The following is a 21395-nucleotide window of genomic DNA, read 5'->3' as shown; positions in this document are numbered from 1 at the left end:
AATAAAATAAGGTAAGATAAAATAAAATAAGATAAAATAAGGCAAAATAAGATAAAGTAAAATAAAGTAAAATAAGATAAAATAAAGTAAAATAAGATAAGATAAAATAAGGTAAAATAGATAAAATAAAATAAGGTAAGATAAAATAAGATAAACTAAAATAAGATAAAATAAGGTAAAATAAGATAAAATAAAATAAGGTAAAATAAGATAAAATAAAATAAAATAAAATAAGGTAAGATAAAATAAAATAAAATAAGGTAAAAAAAAAAAGATAAAATAAAACAAGGTAAAATAGATAAAATAAAATAAGGTAGTCCATAAATAATGCACTTTTTCACATCAAACACATACTAATATTTACAGTCCTGCACAGTGTTGTGTTGATGTGTGTGTCCCCCCCCCCCCCCCCCTTCCTCCCCCTCCCTCCTCCCCCTTTCTTCCCGTCTCTGCCCGGCCTCTCTTGCTAGCCAACAGGCTAGGCTAGGCTCGGCGGCTAGCTTCTCTGCTCAGTGTAATTAGTTGAGACGCACCGGCTCCATCCACATCACGGAGCTCGCCAGGACTGAAACCGACTCCAGTTAACAAAAATCCCCCTCACAGACACAGACCAGAGCGAACACACAACACAGGGACGCAAAGTACAGGCTTCAAATCATCAACAACTGAAGATGATTAAACTCTTTTCCCTGAAGCAGCAGAAGAAAGACGAGGAATCTGCGGGAGGAAACAGAACAGGAGCCGGGGGGAAAAAAGCCAGCGCGGCCCAGCTCCGAATACAGAAAGGTAAGGCGAGCACAACAACACCGGTTAACCCCCGGGATACCTGGTTATCTATAAACCACAGGGTGACACGACCCCATAACTCCACAGCCCACCCACCCACCACAAACACGGAGAGTTTTAAACCCCCCCTCATTAAAACTCACAGAAGCTAACAGCTAGCATGTTAGCGTTAGCACGAAGTAGCGGCTAGCTCGTTCTATATTTGAAAACAAAACGCAGACAAGCCAGTCAGAAGGTGGAGCATACGGCTACACAGCTAATGCTAAACCCGGAACACACTGGTCACTGTTACATAGCCCTAACTCTTTTTTTTAGTAGGAACACATCTTAAGGTTTTCAAGCTAAGGTGCTACATTAAAATAGCTCATGAGAGGCTAACTTGCTGTGTCAGCTCTCTGCAGGGTGACAAACTTGTTCTCTACATTTTGGTTGTGTTTCACTCAGGTTAAAGACGGTTTGAGTGACAGCTAGCCAGCTCGTTTTTGGTGTCGGCAGTTTTCTTTTCACGTTTCACCTCCTCAGAGACACTTAACCTGAAACTGAAACACACCTGTACACACAGTGTGATGACAAATCTGACAGGCATTGAGTCAATGTAAGTGATTGCAGGAACAGCCTGTCACCCAGGTGACTTAACACTGCCAGCCAAAAACACAATGCAGCTCCTCCTGTAATGTCAGTAGATGGGACACACCTGCAGAGGAGCTGTGTCATCCAGGTGAACGCTAAAAAAAATCCTCCTCTCAGTCAATCATTCAACTTTTATGTAATCCTGAAGAATCACAGTGCACATCATAACAAGAGGGGATGATCTAATGATGTCCAAGACTTCATAATCTGCCTTGGTTATTGATACCGTATACTCTATTTAAGGCAGTATAATAGACATATCCAAAACTGGTATACACACAGAGATCAACTTTATTTTTGCTATTTCCTGGGACAAAGTCAGATAATTTTCTTCAATCTAGAATTCTTTGTTTTGCTCTCCATGTCTGGATCTCTCTGAGTTTGGGACCGTCAGCACGACTAATCAGAGCCATTGGACTCTTCACATTAGATCGGCATCTTTCACTTTTTTTTCTGACGCTTTTGTTGACACAGCTTTTAATTAGTTGTCGAAACTACTACAGTTCTACAATCAAATAATAATCAAGTCATTTAAAGTAAATTTTCAAGCAAAGACACCAAATATTGTCTTATTCCAGCTTTCTTTTGGTTTAATGTCATTACGTTCAACATGGTTCATTCAATAGCTACTAGTTTCAAACTGATGTTTGGACAAATTATAAACTATGAAGAAGTAACCCCCTTTGAAATGTTACTGTTTTCCATTAGAGTGTCCTCACACTCCTTGAGAAAGCAAAGAAACAGCATCTTGAGGGAGCTACAATTCTACAATTCACTTAGCAGACGCTTTTATCCAAAGCGACGTACATCAGAGAGTAAGTACAACACAAGCAAGGATCTAGAAAAAAGGGAACAATGTCAGTAAGAGCAAACGATCAGCTTTGAGTCTGATTGGACACACAGGTGCTGACAGGAAGTGACCAGAGGCAAAGCACAACATTGAGGGCAGTTCTTGAGAGCTCTAATCAGTATAGAAACCATCTTATAAGTCGTCATTATCAAAAAAAAACATCGTCATTACCATCATCATCATCAATAATATGGAGACCATCATCATTAAGTTAGTAGGTATTCATGAAAGAGCTGGGTCTTTAGCTTTTTCTTAAAGGTGCAGAGGGACTCTGCAGATCGAATGGAGTTTGGAAGTTCATTCCACCACCGGGGGTGACAGAGGAGAAGAGTCTAGTCAGAGACTTAGGACCCTGTTGTGAAGGTTGGATCAGACGCCTTTCATTGGCAGAGCGTCGTGGGCGGGAGGGAGTGTAGACCTGGATGAGTTAAAGTGAGGAGGAGACGTTTTTGTTGCTGTTTTGTAAGCGAGCAGCAGAGTTTTAAATTTGATGCGAGCAGTAACTGGGAGCCAGTGAAAGGAGATGAACAGCGGAGTGACATGTGCTCTTTTAGGAAGGTGAACACTAAAAATCCTCCTCTCAGTCAATCATTCAACCTTTATGTAATCCTGAAGAATCACAGTGCACATCATAACAAGAGGGGATGATCTAATGATGTCCAAGACTTCATAATCTGCCGTGGTTATTGATACCGTATACTCTATTTTAGGCAGTATAATAGACATATCCATAACTGGTATACACACAAGATCAACTTTATTTTTGCTATTTCCTGGGACAAACTCAGATAATTTTCTTTAATCTAGAATTCTTTGTTTTGCTCTCCATGTCTGGATCTCTCTGAGTTTGGGACCGTCAGCACGACTAATCAGAGCCATTGGACTCTTCACATTAGATCGGCATCTTTCACTTTTTTTTCTGACACTTTTGTTGACACAGCTTTTAATTAGTTGTCGAAACTAAACAGCGGATTTATTGATAAAATAGTTGTTCTATAATTGGCAGCTTCTCTGCAAGTTCAGCTCGGGTAAAGATGGAAGTTGTTCTGTCCAGGTGATTAGTAGATTTTTAGTACATACACCAACATGTGTTAACTGATATCATATTTATCCATACAGTATTCACAATCTTTAATCACTTTATTTATCTGATGTTGTATGTGTCATACTTCTTTTTTTAATCATTGCTCCGTCTGTTTGTGTTCCAGACATCAATGAGTTGAACCTGCCAAAGACGTGTGAGATCAACTTTCCTGATGACGATGACCTCCTCAACTTCAGACTCATTATCTCACCTGACGAGGTGTGTGTGTGTGTGCTATCTTTCTGTTCACTAAACACACTTTTACTGCAGGACTCGGGATCATGTGTCAGCTGCAGAGCAACTTTTTAAAAAACTGTTATTGACCCATTGCAGCTTCAGTTAGCATCGCAGAACCTGATATCAGTTCTAACCGATAATAATAAATTTTCTGATGCTCAGTGGTGTGGGGAAACTTTTTACTGGCACAACACCTCTGATCTACATGCACTTTTTAGTGATGTTCATGGAAAGGGTATGTTGCTGCTTGAAGGGAAATGTAACATAACCACATATCCTATTAAAGCTGTTTCACACCCGATCATATCATACAGATGCAGAACTTATCCACACCAGATCACACACAGACACGCTCTTGACAATAGTCTCGTCTGATTGGTTGATTCTTGATTGTATTTTGTTCCACCCATGGGATGGAAACTTCAACTGGCTTCCCCAGAGATGAGACAGAAGCGCATTAGTTCCTGGCCCCCGTAGTTTCACCACATAACACGTAGAGCGGCGCTGTTCCACGAGTAAAAAGAGAAATGGGGAAGAACGGAGATGGCGGCAACATCACAGAATAAATACCCAAACTGTTGTACCAAGTGTTTTATTGTAATGACAATATCAGTCTGAAAAGACGGGGAGAAAACGCCACTGCTGATCCCTTGAAGAATAGAAGAAATGAGGTTAGATTGGAAAGACTCAGTTGTATGCAGTATAGAAACTCAGAAGAATGTAATAAAGAAATTCTGTTTGGTGAAGTAGAGAACCAGTAAAAACTCAGTAAAGAAACATGAAACAAGTCCTGCAACTAACATTAACAAAATGTTCAAGTCTCACAAGCAGTGATGCACCAACCCGTCCATTATAGATATCAATGTTTGAAATTACAATTTAGCCAATGGCTGATTTTATTGCCGTTGTTTCTTCCATTTCTTCATGTCTGATTCACAAATGGACTTTGAGATTGGATGTATTTAAATTGTTGTGTCCCTCCTCCTGACATGTTGCTGGAACATGTCTTGTCAAATTGCACGTCGCTGATCTCTCCCAGAGACTCCCACGCTGCTGACATTTTCTTTCACATTCGACCATGAAAACAGACTTAACGTTTGTCCAACTGGTGACCTCTTTCCTGAATCAGCAGTTAGGTGTTTTAGCTTGGCAGCATTCAATTGATGCAACACAACAAAAACAAATGCGGCTACTGACATCGATTCACAGCACAACATCTGCAGATGGCCGATGTCTGTCGACTCAGAGGATACCAATGCTCAACGGACGCATCAGTGCATTGCTTATCAAAAGTATTCACAATGCAGAGCAGCTGCTGTCATCTGATTGTATCATTTTATTGGTGTATTGATCTATAAGTGATACCTATAGGTTTTAACTAGCTAGTTAAAAATACTTAGTCAACCTTTTTCTGGGGTTCATTTTAAACAATAATCAGATTTAATCAGATGATTAATCAATGACGCAGATGTGTTAATACAGGAAGTACAGTGTGTAACAAGTGTGTAATGTGTGTGTGTGTTTCTCTCACAGGGCTTTTACAAAGGTGGAAAATTTGTCTTCAGCTTTAAGGTGAGAAACATCTGTCCGTCTTTTCACCTCCTCTGTTTTTGTTTATGTCCCCAAATATACAAAAAAAGAACAAACATAAAAGTGTGCGTTTGGGTGTGTTTCAGGTAGGACAGGGTTACCCCCACGACCCCCCCAAGGTAAAGTGTGAGACGATGGTGTATCACCCCAACATCGACCTGGAAGGAAACGTCTGCCTAAATATCTTAAGGTCTGTTCACAGCTGCAGTAACTTCAAACCAGAAACTCAAACGTCACTTACTGACTTCTAATAAAACTTCTGAAGGCCCTTTGTCCATTAACGCTTTTAGTTGTTTTTTTATGTGCTGGCAATGCTCTCAACCTCTGCTTCAGAGTGCTTCTCATCTAATGCTGCTTTCACACAATACTTCTGAAAACCTCCTGAAATGTTTCTGGCTGAGTTGCATGTGGGATTTTTTTATCTGCCAGCCCCCAAATATATTTTCTGCGAGAAGTCCAGATGAGACTGTGTGAGAATGCAGCAGGAGATACTCAGGAGAATTCGCCGGGGGAGGGGGAGGGGGGGTATTTATTACCTATGACCAGCTCACGACCATAGACTGTACGACGTGATAGTCAATCTCTGTGAGGTGAACATTTGTTAACAAGCAACTCGGGAGCATTTCAGTTGCAGCTTGCCTCAAATGTTCTTGACACTTTCAGGAGTGCAAACGGTTAAAGTATCCTGTCTAGATGATAACACCTCTGATAACTCTCGCCTGATGTCTGTTCCCTCAATGTGAGAAGTTGTTTGGGGTTATTGGATGAATTCCTTTGGTTCTCCTTAAATCTGCATGTTGTTTAATTCACTTACAGATGAATCGTTCCAGGCATCTATCCTGTGTTGTTAAACAGAAAGCTCCTGATTTAATGGATAAAAACTGAAGTCTATTTGTTGTGTTTTAACTGTGTTGTTGTGTTTTTGTCTGCAGAGAGGACTGGAAGCCTGTTTTGACAATAAACTCCATCATCTACGGTCTACAGTATCTATTTCTAGTGAGTAAAGCGCGCACACTTTTATCACACACACACTTTTATCACACACACACTTTAACGTTGGAGTAACACTCATTGGCTGCATACAAGAAGAGGACTTCTAATGTTCGCTCGTGAAGAAATGTCTTCAACCTGCATGCTGTACAAATGTCAAATTGGTTTGTTAGGTGTGGCTAATGTTAGCAGTGCTCCTCCTTGCAAGTTAACATCCTCATACCTGTGCTGAACACGGTTATGCATTGCGCCAGAGTGGTTATGTTAGATTAACTTTACTTGTGCAGTGACAATAAAGTTGTGAACTTTCAAATCAACACGACTTAACGTGACACTTCCCCTGTGCCTCCGCCCCCTTCAGGAGCCTAACCCCGAAGACCCGTTGAACAAGGAGGCAGCAGAAGTCCTTCAGACAAACCGGCGACTCTTTGAGCAGAACGTCCATCGCTCTCTGAGGGGCGGCTACGTGGGCGCCACCTACTTCGAGAGGTGTCTTAAATAACTCGGCGTCCTGTGATCCTCCAGACTCACCCCTCCCTCTCACCCTAAACTACCCCCCCTCCTCCTCCTCCTCCTCCTCCTCCTCCTCCTCCTCTCCCTCTGCCCCGCCCTTCCTCTTCCTCCATCCCCTTTTCCTCCTCAGCCCTGCTCGTTGGCAGAAGCAGGAGCTGCGGCGACAGAAAGCAGCACGCCAGAAGACGCTTTTCTGTTTTAAATCAAAAGAAGACAACAAAGAAACCCCGCCCTCCCTTCTTCCTTCATTCTCCCTCTCCTCTTATTTTCTCTTTGTTGTATTTCTAAGACGCAGCATTCAACCGTTTACACGCCACAGGGGGACGCCGTCATACAACACACACAGAAACTGGACTTGAAAAGATGGCCGACAGCGAGAATCGGCCGATGGTAATATGATGGAGGGGGGAGGGAGGAGGAGGAAGGTGCGGGTGGTCAGTGAATGTTGCTTGGGTGCGTTATTGATTCACAGAACGCCCCGACACTGATGATGATGATGAGGATGACGATAGCCACAAGATTTTCTTTTATTTTTTATTTTGTGTGTGTGGCGCCAACACCTGTGTCGTCAGATCACAGGTGACCAGAAGGACACGCCCCCCTCTCCCTCGCAGCACGGCAGCAAACTCCAAACACTCAAACACAAAGACTGCCCAGGATTCGGGCTATAGCCACAAATGATCGCTGATTTGCTAGGGGCCTGTGTGTAAAGTGGGAGTGGCTTGCTTCAGTGGGAGGGTCTTGTGAGCCAGAATGGGAGGGGCAATATTCACAAACTAGAGGGATGGATTTGTCATGGAGGCTGGGGCCTTGAGCCTTAATGGGAGCAGATCGGCCTTCAAAAGTCCCTCAAGACATCCGACTCAGCGTTAGTTTCACATGTGTAGGTGGAATGACGTCAGAGCTTGGGGGAGTGGCCTGTTAGAGTCCGAGGGGCTCGTTAGTCTCAATTAGATCATGCATGCCTTAAAATGTAACTATGAGCAAAACAGCAACTTGGTTTTTCTGCCTATGGTGACACAAAAGTTGAAGTTTGCCGTCACCACTTGAGGGACGGGTTAAAAGTGGGAGTGGCTATGCGCACAGGAGGGCGGGGCTTGTGAGCTACAGTGAGAGCAAGTTCGCCTTAACAAGTTCTTTAACGCAAGACGGAGAAGGAGATTTCAGACGGCCTTTTTTTTTTTTTTTTTGGTATTGTGCAAAAAACAACGACAAGCGGAGTAGTAGGCTGAGTGGATGTGTTCTTTTTGCCAGTTTGTCATCTTTGCAAGAATTTTGGAGTTTGCTGCTCATTTTAACACACATACACACACACTGAGGGTCAGAGGGCGGAGCGCTGTCAGGTGGGCAGAAATATTGGGTTGGGTTGGGTTGGGTTGGGTTGGGGTGGGGGGGATCAATGTGTTTGTTAAAAGAAGTCAGGGTGGGCGGGGTTTGCTGGGAGGGGACTTTTTTTGGTTTTTAGTTGGGTGGGTGGGAGGGAGGGTTGTTGCGGGTGGGGTCAAACAGGGAAAGGGCTTAAAAATGTTACGACTCTATTGTGTATATTGAAACCCCAGCTGTTCACATTGACTGCAATATGATTTATGTTAAATAAAATATGAACTTGAATGATAAATCTGTCGTGAGGTTTGTGAGTTTGAAAAATAAATGTAGATAGAAGATTTCTGAGCTGACAGACGTAAAAAGTTTTGCAATAAAAACTACAGCCTGACCGATGAGATTGTCGGGGCCGATATCGATATTGAGGAGAAAAAAACAACATACGATACAGATTTATCAGCCGATAGCGTTTTTAGATCGATAGATAAATATACACATTTATGCGTTGAGTCCTCAAAGGCAGGTATCGAACACTTGTGGAAAACATATACATGATGGTCTCTGAACTGGAAAGTACCTGAGCGTGTACCTGTTGTAATCCGTATAACACACATCATTCTTTATTTGCATTTATTTCAAAACAGTTTTGTGTTTAACATACTTCCACTTAACAAATCTCAGTAAATAATCATTCTGTTAGAAAAATATCTGAATACACCATTTCCTGTCTCCTAATAACTAAAAAACTCAAAGTCTGCAGAAACACGAAGACCTCCAGATGGACCTTGTTTTTAAAACAGGATCACCGCTACTGTGACAACAAAAAGCGTTGATATACCAGAAGACCTCTATTTTCTTTTTGCTTCATAGTAAAAATCAACTCATCCGTGAAAACAAACTTACTTATTCAAACACTGTGTGCAGACGGATCATGAAAAAAAACTAAACTCCTGGATGATGAAATATGTGTTGTTAAAACATGAAGATATGGCAAGAGCATGATCATGTTTGAGCTTCAGTAATCACATTATAAAAAAAGGTTCCTCATAGTGCCAGAACATTTACAGGATCTCGTTATGATGAAACATGTCGGGCTGGTAGAAGGAAAAGGGGTTTTGTTGGAACCTGAAAAACATGTTACAGGATAAACAGAAACGTAATCTGAGTGACAAGGATCTCACTAGAGCAAGAAAGGATCAGGTTTCAATATGAAAACATCCGACTCGATCGTGGACAGAACTTGGCTCACTTTGAACAAAATGAAACGGATCCAGAGCAAGAATGTTAAACTGTTTCAGCATGAAATTCATCTTGCAAATACAGGAGAAGGATCTTGTAAAAACATTTCTTTTTTAAAAGATCTCTTCATCGTGACAGAATCTTGGTAGATTATCAAAATGATCTTGTTAAAGCTTTAAATTCAGCATTTTTATAACTTCAACAGGATCTTGCAATGACATTTAAACTAAAAAAAACTTTAATTTTACTTGAAACTTTACAAAAACTTTTTCTTACTTTGAAAAATATCTTGCTAATTCATCAAAAGTACGGATGCCCTAAGAGGACATACATCAATACATTTGAGTTTAATCTGTTTTCCTGCAAAAAGTAAATTCCTGTTTTTTTTTCTTGACTAATGTATCTGTTTATCTCAGGATAACAAAGCTGGTTTTCCCCTGATAACAGGTTTATTTTAGTCTTCTTTTTCTTTTGAGATCTCCTAAAAATGAACTCGTTATCACAGGCAAACAGCGTTGTTGTCCTGATATAACCACATTAAAATAAGTCAACATCTCGCGAAAACAACCGGAAAATGACTCCTGATCGCGGGAATATGGAGCCAAATCAAAATGCGTGATTGTCCACTTAGGGCTTCCGTAGAAAGAATCGTGTTACAGCATTTAAAGAGGGTGTTTAATCAAAGAAAATCCTGCTGGAACATTGAAAGTCTCTTAGTAAACCATGAAAATGATCAGATTTTAGAATAGAAATGAAAAAACAAGAGGCTGTCTTAATGATTCAAAGAGATCTCGTTACAGCGTGAAAACGTTACAGCGTGATACTTTTGTTATGACATTTAAAGGACCTAATTAGAACATCAAAACAATCTTATAAACTGACACTTTTTTCTCATTATGATTAGACACTAAATTTATTATTTGTTGTCATGGCAGCGGCATTATAGAACTGTATCATCCAACATGGCCGCAATCGTCTGTCACTGTCCCAGTGCGTCTGTCAGTCTTCCTCCCTCCTCCCCCCATTTCTCTCCCTTCTTCGTTTAGGTTTTGACCCCCTTTCGCATCCCCCCCCCCTTCCCCCACGTCTGTGTCCCTCTGCCTGGTCCTCTGGTCCTTCAGGCCAGCTGGTGCTGAGTGGACCCGAGGACCAGGGGGACTTCTTTGTCCCCGGTGCCCAGCAGAGGGAACATCCTCTCGGTGAACTCGGAGGGTCCGCTGAAGCTGTAGATCTCGGAGCCAGACTTCACGTTGTAAAAGGACACCTGACCCTCCTCCACGTCCAGGAACACGCCCACTTGACGCAGCTTCGGAGGACTCTTCACCTGCTCGACAGGAACAATGAATTCATTATTATTTTACTACATTTAAAACCGATAGTTCATCTGCATGTCAATCACCAGAAACTCAATCAACTCAACCTGAGATATTCATTTCTGCTGATGCTTTAAGTTTAAGAGAAACATGAAGAATATTTGCAGAAAAACATTTTAATATGTTTTACTGTCGTTTTTTTCTAATGATTAAGAAGCGAATTAATTGAGACAATAAACTTTTTAAATGACCTTTCTGAGTTGTAGTTTGACATAAACGGCTTATTAATTCCTCAAAAAGGTGAGTGCTTTGGAGTTTCAGGTGATTTCATTTCATTAAATGTGTTTGTACCTTGGTAAGAGGAGGTGCAGTGAGCGCTCGCAGCTGGCTGCCGCTCCACCAGATGGCGTAGTACCCGTTAGTTGGACTCATGTCGAACAGACCTTTCCTCTGCGCAGACTCGCTGACCACTCCCAGCTTCCAGTCCTTACTCTCCCCAACAAACACCTGCGCAGGTGAACAGAACAGAGGCTCACATGTCACACTGGACCCCCCTGGACCACATCAGTACCTGCCGTGTGTTTCAGAGTCTGACCTCCCAGTAGTGCCGTCCCGTGCTGAACCCTTCTTTGGCGGTGACGCAGGACCAGACGTCGAAGCGCTGCTGACTGTTTCTGTAGAACTGCAGCTTCTCTCCTCTCTTCACCTGCTTCCTGTCCTCAGACAGGATGAGGAAGGGATACGCCGTCACCGGGTTCAACATCACGTCCTCTGACATCAACAAAGACACGACGAGGCCGTAAATGGACTTGAGCTTGTAAAGCGCCTTTCTAGTCTTCTGACTTTTTCACTGCAGGTCACATTCACCCGTTCACACACTGATGTGACATTCAGTGTCCATCAGTATAAACTACTACTGGGAACATTTGAGAGTTCATGTGACTGCACTAACCGGGTGTCCAGGCCACCAATTTTATCACTTTTTCTTCATAAAGAAAACACTCCAAAAAAAAGAAAAGAAAACACTGTTTGCAAAGAAAAAGAAGGAACATTTAAATCCTATTATCTGTAGTATTTATACTTCTAACTTAATCATTCAAGTAGTTAATTAAACGTACAATATGTAGAATTTTATGACAATGTTCAAATTAAAACATCTAAATTACTTAAAAATGGACAAAACCCATGTTATATATTTTTTTGTTGAGTACTCACATTACTTTAAAAGTTTCCAACAGTTATCAAAGCCAGAGATATCCGTAATTTTATAGTTGTAACGGGACGTGTCATGTCGAGGCGGCCGCCATGGTGAACCGCCACGACAGACAGAGATATCTCCCATGATTCCCCACTGGAATCTACATATTGTATCTCTAAATCCTATTGTCTGTAGTTTTAACTTAACATAACTTAATCATTCATTCAACAGTTTGAATGTACCCACCCATGTAGACTCGAGCCTTCTTGTGTCCTAACAGAAAGAAGAAAAAAAAAACATTAAACTTTAACTGACAGAAACTTCACGATGAAGCAGACTCATTCAAAATGTTCAAATGATCAAATAAAAAAAAACATGTTGATGAAACAGACACGTACCTGAGACTGTTTTGTGCTTCTTATGATCTGAAGGGAGACAAGATCACACAGTCAGTCATTCTTTCAAAATAAAAGTCCTCAAAACAAACCCAGGCTGATTGAATCCAATCAAAGTGAAATGTTTTAGTATTTCTCAGAGACGGAGATGCAGTTCATGTGTCAGCTGGTCCTGAGTTTATCTTAACACGCTGGTTATATTTCTGATGGATAAAACCTCTGATGATGGAACACCTGATGCTGGATCAGAACTGACCTTTCAGAGACCAGTGACTCTTCCTCAAACTGGCGCTGCTTGCCCTCAGACTGAGCATGCTCTCCGCCACCATCAGATCCCCCGACGAGACTGAAACACGACAACATTGTTCATTATTTATTAGTACAGGTGTGGAGGCAGTGAAAGTGGCAGTATCATGTTGTACCTAATTACATCTTATCGCATTGTTTCTCATGGTATTGTATCACATTGCATCGTTTCTTATTCAGTGTTGTACCTTACTTTGTCGCATCGCATTGTGTCATGTTGTGTCGTACTCGGTTGTAACATGTCGTGTCATATCACAATGTATCATACTGTTACCAATGTTTTACTGCCAACATGGCAAAAATACACGTGCAATATATATTTCCATATGCTCGGTTTTAGGCAAAAATACTTTTTAAAATAATTCTCCAAGTAAAAATCACTATTTTTTTTAACTTGGGTGATAAGTGCCTAATAGAGTTCCTGCAGTCTTTGTAGCTAATGTAGAAAAACATGATCTAATCTTCTTCTTCTTGAGAGACATGCTTTTTTGCATGTTTATGATGTACATATGTTGATTCTCTACACTGTTCATTGTAGAGAATTAAAGCATGTAACACCCTCTTTGAAAAAAATATATATGCGTAACCTCAATGATGTCTCATCTTTTATCCGTTTATCCTTTTTATGTTATTATCAAGGACAAACTTCCTGTATGCATTTAACTATCCCCACATATTGACATGACCGCCTTCTGGGACTCACAGGAACCTCTGCTGCCTCTGGACCGAACCTCCCCCATCCGAATGTCGTCCATCTTCTCCTTCACCTCGGACAGAGAGCTTTTCACCTCCCCCAGGGCGAAGTGGAGGGAGAACTCCTCATCCTCATCCACCTCCCTCTGCTCGTCCTCAGAGAGAGGAGCTGTGGCCTTCTCATAGCTCTGAGGCGGAAGAGAGGGAGAACACAGGCTTAATACGCTAACAGACGATATGCTAAAGCAAAAAGGGCCAGATTATTTATTTATTTATTGTAAATAGGGACAGTGCACACATATCAGTACAGATGTAATTTGCACATTTGCACTTGACCTTGTAACTTTAAAGTGCTGGTGTAATTGCACATAGACCTATTGTGCAGACACGTGTATGCACATACTTTTGCACAGGGTAAGTGTATGTAGTTTAAGGTATAACACTAACACATTAAGTCTAAAACTAGCAGAGTATGACTCTTTATGATCTTACCTGCAGGAAGCCAATGTGGTCCTGACTGATGGCTTGGACCTCCAGCGTTGCCCTCCTCTCAGTTAACTGGCTTAGCTCTGCCTCCAGTCGGTCCACAAGCCCCTCCCCCTTCGACATCACGGCATCAAGCTGGATCTCAATCCCGCCCACCACCTGAGACCGGATCCTGTCCAATGAGCTTGACACTTCATCCAGGAGGTTTTCCACCTCACCTCGCTCACTGTCTGCATACGTCTGTGAACAAAATCAAAATGTATCACAATAATCAAAGTGATTATAGAAATCTGATATGAGCCATTTTTGGGATAAAAGTATTGAGATGTTCCGATAAATGGATAAACAGTTTAAGTAGGAAGCCAAAACATTTTGAATATACAGAATGGTGAGCTAAACATTATTGTTAAACCGTAACTGAAATGTTAAGCTAATGGATAAATGGATTAAAACTTAGCCTTCAATAATGCTTGAATATTTGATAATCAATAAAAAGTTGTCTACTTTAAGTAACAAGAACATAGTCTCAAAAGTGAACCAAAACAACAGACAAACAAACTAGAAATTCAACTAAAAACTGACTTTATGGACCGTTTGAAACATTTGAAGGAGGGTAACCAGATATGCATAAAACTGTAGAAAATAGGTGACACAGTTAACATGACTTTAGACCTCAACCCTTTTTATTAGTCTACAGTTTTTCATGCCAACGAGCAAGGCAGCAGGATGAACTACTTCCAACTGACGGGGTCTCACTTATATATATCTTTTTTTTTTTAAAGTGTAGAAGTCTGACCTTTACTCCTTGCAGTTTCCTCTTCAACTGAGTCACATAAATCTCTTTCTCTTTGATCCGGTTCAGAATCTCTTGCTCCGTCCTCGCTACATGTTTCTGAAATCAAGACAGAATCTGTTTTAATGGCAGAATGAGTTGTCATAGAACAATGACACAACATTCCTTATAATAACAATGAGCATGTTTCTTGCTCTCTACCTGTTTGCTGAGTCTCTCAGTTTGGACTGAAACAGTTTTGTGTGTTCGATGTTCCTCCAGGACACAAATGGCACAGATGCAGCGCTGACATGTCCGACAGAACACCTGGACACACAGGTGGTTAAAGGTGATAAGTAAGAGGTAAGTTCAGTCCCAACAACATGTTAAGATGAGTAAGAATCCATAAAAAAAATATTTAGTAAGATTTACACTGATCTGTTTTTACCAGGTTTTATTTTCTAATCAGAACTAATGTCAAACATTTTGGGTTTTTCCTACATACATTTCCAATAGTTGCTACATATCTGATCTGTAATACTGTAAGTACTGTTGCCTGACATCTAAATTATTAGAAAAATATACTATGGTGTTCTATAATTTGGCTATAAATTGGAAACGTGTTTATTATGAACTGCAGTGGGCCAAGTAATGAACCCTGTGGAACACCATATGCAAAGTAAGTTGTATTTTAAACCTGCTCAGCAATACGTGCAATAAACTGACTCCCTGATAAATCAATGTGAAACCAGTCAAATTCCAAACACATATTTCATGTAGAATAAATCTTTAGTTTGTTAAAAGGGAATTGTTTTTTAAACTTATTTGTGAAACACAGGGAATCAAAAGTTGAATAAACAAGAATACCTGACTTGACCTGAACAACATACAATAAACATCTACGTTACATTAAGTCTGTATTTCCTCTCACCTCCAGCAGGCGGTGGTGTTGCGAGCATGTGCGGCCCCTGAGGGCCTCCTGAGGGTCCAACAGCGGGTGTTTGGCATAGAAGGGTGTGGTCTGATGTGGCTGCACATGCTCAGTGCAGTAGGAAGCCGTGCAGGTGAGACAGGAGCTGACAGCGGGTTTTTTAAGACCTGTACAGATATCGCACCACACCACCTCCTCACCATATGACGGCATAAACGGGTTGGTGCTGGATGTGTGTGTTGTCATGGCCCCCGTCACCCCCGGTGTTCCATTCCTGGCGGGCATTGGTAACCCTGCTGCGTCATATTGAGCTTCTTTGTATTTATCTGCTATGAGAGCGAAGACTTTGTTGACGCTGAGCTGAGGGCGTTCATCAAACTGACGTTTACAGAGCGGACAGGTACAGACCACACTGGATGCCCAGTAACCTCCAATACACGCCTGCAAATACACATCAGACGAATAAGAAGGTTATATCCTTTACCTTGTCTCAAGTAAAAATCTGTTTTGCCAGTGGGTCCCTGAAAGACTATTCAGGGAACAAACGCGTTACCCTCGTGGGCTGAACCCTTTGAACAGGTTCTTAGGTGTTACATGTGTAAATGTTACCTGGCAGAAGTTGTGTCCACAGGGAGTGGAGACAGGTTCATCAAACACATCGAGACAGATGGAGCAGGTTAACTCCTGCTCTGAGAACAGATCTGAGGCTGATGCCTCCGCCATCATCATACTTCTGTAAAGAATGGACGAGAGGAAACGTCAACAGCCGCAACAATAACATAGCTACATTGTGCTACCTGTTTCTGATTATTACATCCGCCATTTCAAAACCTGGACCATTTGGGGGTTTCTCTTTACAAATGTTTAGGGTATAATGACAAAAAGGTACAAAACAATACAAGAATTGAAACCAGTCGATTTTGTTGTGCCTGTAGCTTTAGCCTGAAATGGCCACAACAACTAGAGTGCGTCCACTAAAAGTTTGTTGTCATTCACAGGTACAGGTGGTAATTCAAAGTGTCTGAAAACACAACAGAATCTCTTCATTCAATATGTATTTATATAATGCCAATACACAAAAACACTACCTCACACTGACATAAACATTAAGTCCACACAGTACTCCCATTTAACATCTTACATCAACTAACTCAAGACCTTCACACCACCTGTTAGCGTTAGCATCTCCTGTTAGCAGAGTAACAGGAGATGAGAACCAATAATTCAGAACAGGAGGTACTTAGGTACTCCAAACAGTATTAAAAGGGGAAGTCTTTTGTCTCAAAAGAAAACATTTTCATCAGATAATTTAGCCAGAAGAGAAAATGTTAAAAACATTAAAGTGTAGGTGGATAAAGGACCAGGTCAGACAGCATTCCTGCTTAAAGTCCAACACACTAACAGATTTAAACAACAGCCAAGAATAACAAAACAGAGAGCGCTCGAGTCATCGCAGTCAGACGGGTGTACAGAAAGACAGGCGTGAGGAGGACAGACAGGTTTATGAGGCAGACAGACAGACAGTTGTAAAAAAACCAAAAAAAAAACCAGACACATTTAAAAATCAGAGCGATAAGTTTTAAGATAGAAAGTTAAAAGGACGTAGACAGTAAAAAATAGCTTAAGACGGAGCGGTGTAAAACAGAGAGACAGACAGATTTAAATATGTTTTAAAAAATAATGTTAAGACAGACATCTGAATAACATGGGGGGTGAAAAGCAGAACAAACAGACAGGTGGAAAGACAGCTGGACAGGTGTGAAGATATACAGCTTTTAAACACATTAGACAGGTAGAGACAGAGCTACAGACAAATCTAACAACAGACAGACCAAAATACACATTTTATATGATTACTGACTTTAATTAACCTTTTATATTTATTGGTGGACCGTCCCTCTCTTTCTGCATCTCCCTCTCAACCCCAACACACTTTCTGCAGACGGCTGATCATCACGATTCTGGTTCTGCTCGAGGTTTCTGTCACTGTCACTAAACGTTGCTCATGTCTTTCACCTGCTTTTTGCAAAAGGGTCTCGAGATAACATTTGTTATGAACTGGCGCTATACAAATGAAGATTGATGGATTGACATGGTGTCTTCCAGTCTCAACAGCTTTGGACACCCGAGTGCTTGAGACATGACAAACTCTTTCGGTTTCAGGAGGAAGATTATAATCCGTTTCATATGACCTACACCTGTCTGTCACCTGTGTGTTTTGATGTGGATCGACACGTCTGTTCTGCACGTTTTAACCGCTCATATCATCCCATTATTATCGCATAGTGACTTTAATACCAAACACATTCTGAAACCAGGAAACGTAACTCCTTATCAGCATTCACATGCAGAAACACTTTGCCCCAGTTCTCCTCTGATGAGTGAAAGTTCAGTTTACATAAAAGAAAAAAGCTTTATCGCAGGAGGAAATATTTTAAATATGTGTGGGAACAGGAACAATAAACACAGAGAGACGTGTTGGTGATGGTGATAATAAGATATGTCTCTCACACACACACAAACACACGCTGCTTTAAACTCGCATTTCTACAAATTCTGCACATTCACAGCAACCAAAGAGTGACAATCCTCTTAAAATATATCTATCAAAGTGTGCATCATGAAGAGGCTTCGGTTTTAATTAATAAACTTGTGTTTGCAGGGCACATAAACTGGCGTACATGCCACTTTCCACGCACAGTTTGTAATCTAGCCAAACAAACCTGTCAGTAAAATGTGAGAACCAGACGGCTAAGCAAATCCTGAGGGGAAATAGGTGATGTGGTAAATTGGTGATTTGAAGTGACAGTGCAGCCTTTCATTGACGCCTCCCTCACATTTAATTTAATAAAATATCAAACTATCGACTGATCCACAATCCATGATCATTGAAACCAGCAGTTTGGCCCTGTTTCAGTAGTGCACAGTTGTCCATTATTACTACATGAAAAGATAAAGACATTTGCATGCACGTTATTTTTTTGCTTACGAACACTTTTAGTATGATTCTGCAAACTGTTTTAGAAATGAGACCTCAGAGCTGTTCTAGTAAAAGTGGAGGACGGTTGCTTCACCTTGATAAAAGACCCCTTAAAGGGGCTTCATCCCTTTATGAAGGCCACTTGCTCAAGAAGAAAAATAAGATGAAGAAAGTGGAAAAGTTGAGCATCCCTGACAAAGAGCTACAAAACATAACGACTGAACTTGAAAAACCGTCCTCAGAGGAAATCTCTGCAGAGTAGTTTGTTAGCAGTTAGCAGTGGTTCACTTCCAGTTGTGATATTGACGGGAAGGGGATATTTGAGGGGAAGCTGTGACCTGAAAACCAACTTTTAGTCTACAAATTAATTCACAACAGAATAAAAAATTGTTTGTTTGTTTTTAAATTCACACAAGACAAAAATAAGATCATAGAGAACTTCAGATTGAGAGCATTGTGAGGATGGGGTCCTGACAACCTGCTCACCTTGTTGGAATACACTCCCACTTTTACATGTGAAAACCAGAAAACCAACTTTGTGTTTTATCACCCGGTTAGGATGTGTTTAAGAGTTTAAACAAAGGAGAATAGTTTCAGTTTGAGGTTATGTTTTAGTGCTAGCCTATATAGGAGAACTTACATTGTTATTGTAGGATTTTGATTTGGTTGTAAAGTTGATTTGAAACATTTTAGGACGATGTGGAAATCAGGAGGACATTTTGGCTTAAGTGGACATCTTAATAAAATCAAAGAAGGTCTTAACTTTAAATGTATGGAGCCCCTGAAGTCCCAAAAAGTAAAAAAAATACAAAAAAGTTTTTTTTACTTTTTGGGACTTCAGGGGCTCCGTACAAATTAGTTTTTCTAAACCTTCAAACATTTTTAGCAAAAGAAGTCAGATACATATAATCAATTTGAATGTTGAAAAAAAGTGTTTTTGTTAAATTCAAAAGTAAGTTTAAAGTTGTATTCAGGACATGTTATCTTATCTTAACTGGCTAAACATTTTTGATTAAAGTAAAGAAGTGTGTTTGTCTGCAGCTGCTTTACAGTCACACACACACACACACACACACACACACACACACACACAGGTAAAAAGGTGTTGTTTTTTTTTTTTACGTGAACACACACAACCCTGAAGTGTCAGAACTGAAGGGAAAAATAAATATTTCTTTAAACATTGCTGGCATCATTTGACAGGAGGTGAAAGTCCTCATGTCTGAGCACATGATGAAAGAAAAACCACATGAAACAACAAACGCCATCACGATGAACCTGCTGGGACAGGTGTGCATATTCTAACAGCTCTGAGAGGAAACACAGACAAACAGGATTTCACACCACAGTTAATCCCAGGTGAGTTTCTGTTCAGTCTGTTCAGTGAAATTCATTTGATACCTATTTTTAACAAATCCTGATCTGTAGAAAAAAATGATCTGATCACAGTTGTACAAACAGATTTAGTTAAAGAACGAAGAAGAAGAAGAAGAAGAAGAAGAAGTCCTCTAAACAAACATTTTAAGTTTCCGGTAAAATCTTTAAACTTAAAATATCTGTTCTACTGTTTGTGATTTTTAGATATTATTTGTTCCGTATTTTAGATAAAGAGATGGAAACTTTCAGAGAGCAGCAGCAGTTTCTTACCTTTCACTCTGACAGTCGATGTTTCTTTTTCTGCAATGCAGAAACTCTGGTTAGCCTGTGATGTCATCAGTGGGCGGAGACTTTCGCCGTGATTGACAGCAGGTGCAGAAAGTTGTCAGGTGAGTTTGGACGGTTGATGTTTAATCTCGCTTTAAAATGCTCGAACTTGGTTACGTTTTACGTAAATGCAACTTTAATACATCTATTATATTTTTTGTATTTTAGTTTTCATCCATTGCAGTTTATAAGTAGTTAAAAAGTGAGAAAAAGACACGACGAATAAAAAATAAAACGCTGTCATAAAACTAAAATACCAAATGCTTTTCAAGGGTAAATCCTAATTTTCAAGATTGTTTTTCTTTACAGAATGTCCTTTAAAAAATATCAATGTAAAAAAAAAAATGAAGATACTAATAAAGATGCATTTGGATGACTAAATAAACATTGACATGACAAAATAAACGTGTACACAATCTTAAAAACAACTTTAAAAAAATATACTGTGTACAATGAAAAGTGGATTTTGATGAAAGTACCTCAAAGAGACAGAGACATACAAATATAGAAAATTAAGTAAAGTAATTACCAAATGAGAACTGTCTAAATTAAATTATTTAATAGCATAAAGAAATACAGAGACATGTTACATTTAATTTTACAAAATAATACAAAATATATTCAAGTAGAAACTAATGTGAAAATAAGATAAATAAATAAAACATAAATATAAGAAACCATGACTTTTCAGACAGGTAAACTAGTTATTTTACTGAATAGACGAGTGGTACATATATTTAAGAAATAAATATAAAATGCACAAAGGTTTTGGTCATGGTCTGTTACTGTTTAACCCCCTCCAGTTTGCTTTTGACACCTGAATACAAACCTGAGGACAGACAGGACAGAGGACATTCCTGCAGTACGGGCGTGTGTGTGTGTGTGTGTGTGTGTGTGTAAAAGGTAAAGATGTTTGTTTTTATCTGCATGTAAAGGTGTGAGTGTGTGTGAGAGGGTGGAGGTGTGAGGTGGTGATTCCTGTTTGGCTCCTGGCTTTTGATTTGCTCATTTGTCTGCTCAGTTTTTTGGTTATGCAAATAAAACATACTCCTCCTTCACTGTACGGAAGCCCATGACGGCCAAAAGAGAGACAAATATTGAATTCAGAACTATTGGAGAAGAGGTTTAACATATCAGATTCATGATACGAAAACAAAACATGCACAGTAACAACTTTCAAGATCAAAAAGTCACAAATTATTATGTTGATATGTGGAGCAGACATGGTGAGTTTTTTTTGATTTTAATTATTGTTTAAGAATATGATCTTTGATGTCTATCCTTTTAATTTTTGACCTGGAATGTAGAAATTTAGAGAGATCTGATTGGCTGATTGTACCTGGAAGAGGGACGGTGATTGGTCCAGGCCAGCAGT

General features: G+C 40.1%; 2 protein-coding genes across 2 annotated transcripts; one reads left to right on the top strand and one right to left on the bottom strand.

Moving 5' to 3' along the window:
- The first annotated feature begins 585 nt into the window (after nucleotides 1–585).
- On the top strand, nucleotides 586–7872 carry ube2m (ubiquitin conjugating enzyme E2 M). Its single transcript, XM_061065891.1, has 6 exons — nucleotides 586–786; nucleotides 3475–3569; nucleotides 5121–5159; nucleotides 5264–5367; nucleotides 6110–6173; nucleotides 6529–7872. Exons 1-6 carry the CDS (start codon nucleotides 672–674, stop codon nucleotides 6667–6669), a joined length of 558 nt encoding a protein of 185 aa, XP_060921874.1. The 5' UTR covers nucleotides 586–671; the 3' UTR covers nucleotides 6670–7872.
- Nucleotides 7873–8619: 747 nt separating this feature from the next.
- Nucleotides 8620–20062, bottom strand: LOC132954220 (E3 ubiquitin-protein ligase TRIM21-like). Its single transcript, XM_061026726.1, has 13 exons — nucleotides 19964–20062; nucleotides 15946–16069; nucleotides 15337–15777; nucleotides 14628–14732; nucleotides 14430–14525; nucleotides 13640–13873; nucleotides 13158–13335; nucleotides 12405–12494; nucleotides 12152–12178; nucleotides 12000–12026; nucleotides 11151–11326; nucleotides 10907–11062; nucleotides 8620–10566 (listed from the first exon to the last, which is right to left on the bottom strand). Exons 2-13 carry the CDS (start codon nucleotides 16063–16065, stop codon nucleotides 10360–10362), a joined length of 1857 nt encoding a protein of 618 aa, XP_060882709.1. The 5' UTR covers nucleotides 16066–16069; nucleotides 19964–20062; the 3' UTR covers nucleotides 8620–10359.
- Nucleotides 20063–21395: the final 1333 nt, after the last annotated feature.

Source organism: Labrus mixtus, chromosome 20 (genome assembly GCF_963584025.1).
Source record: "Labrus mixtus chromosome 20, fLabMix1.1, whole genome shotgun sequence".
Classification (NCBI taxonomy): Eukaryota; Metazoa; Chordata; class Actinopteri; order Labriformes; family Labridae; genus Labrus; species Labrus mixtus.
This window is presented reverse-complemented; position numbering and strand designations above follow the sequence as displayed.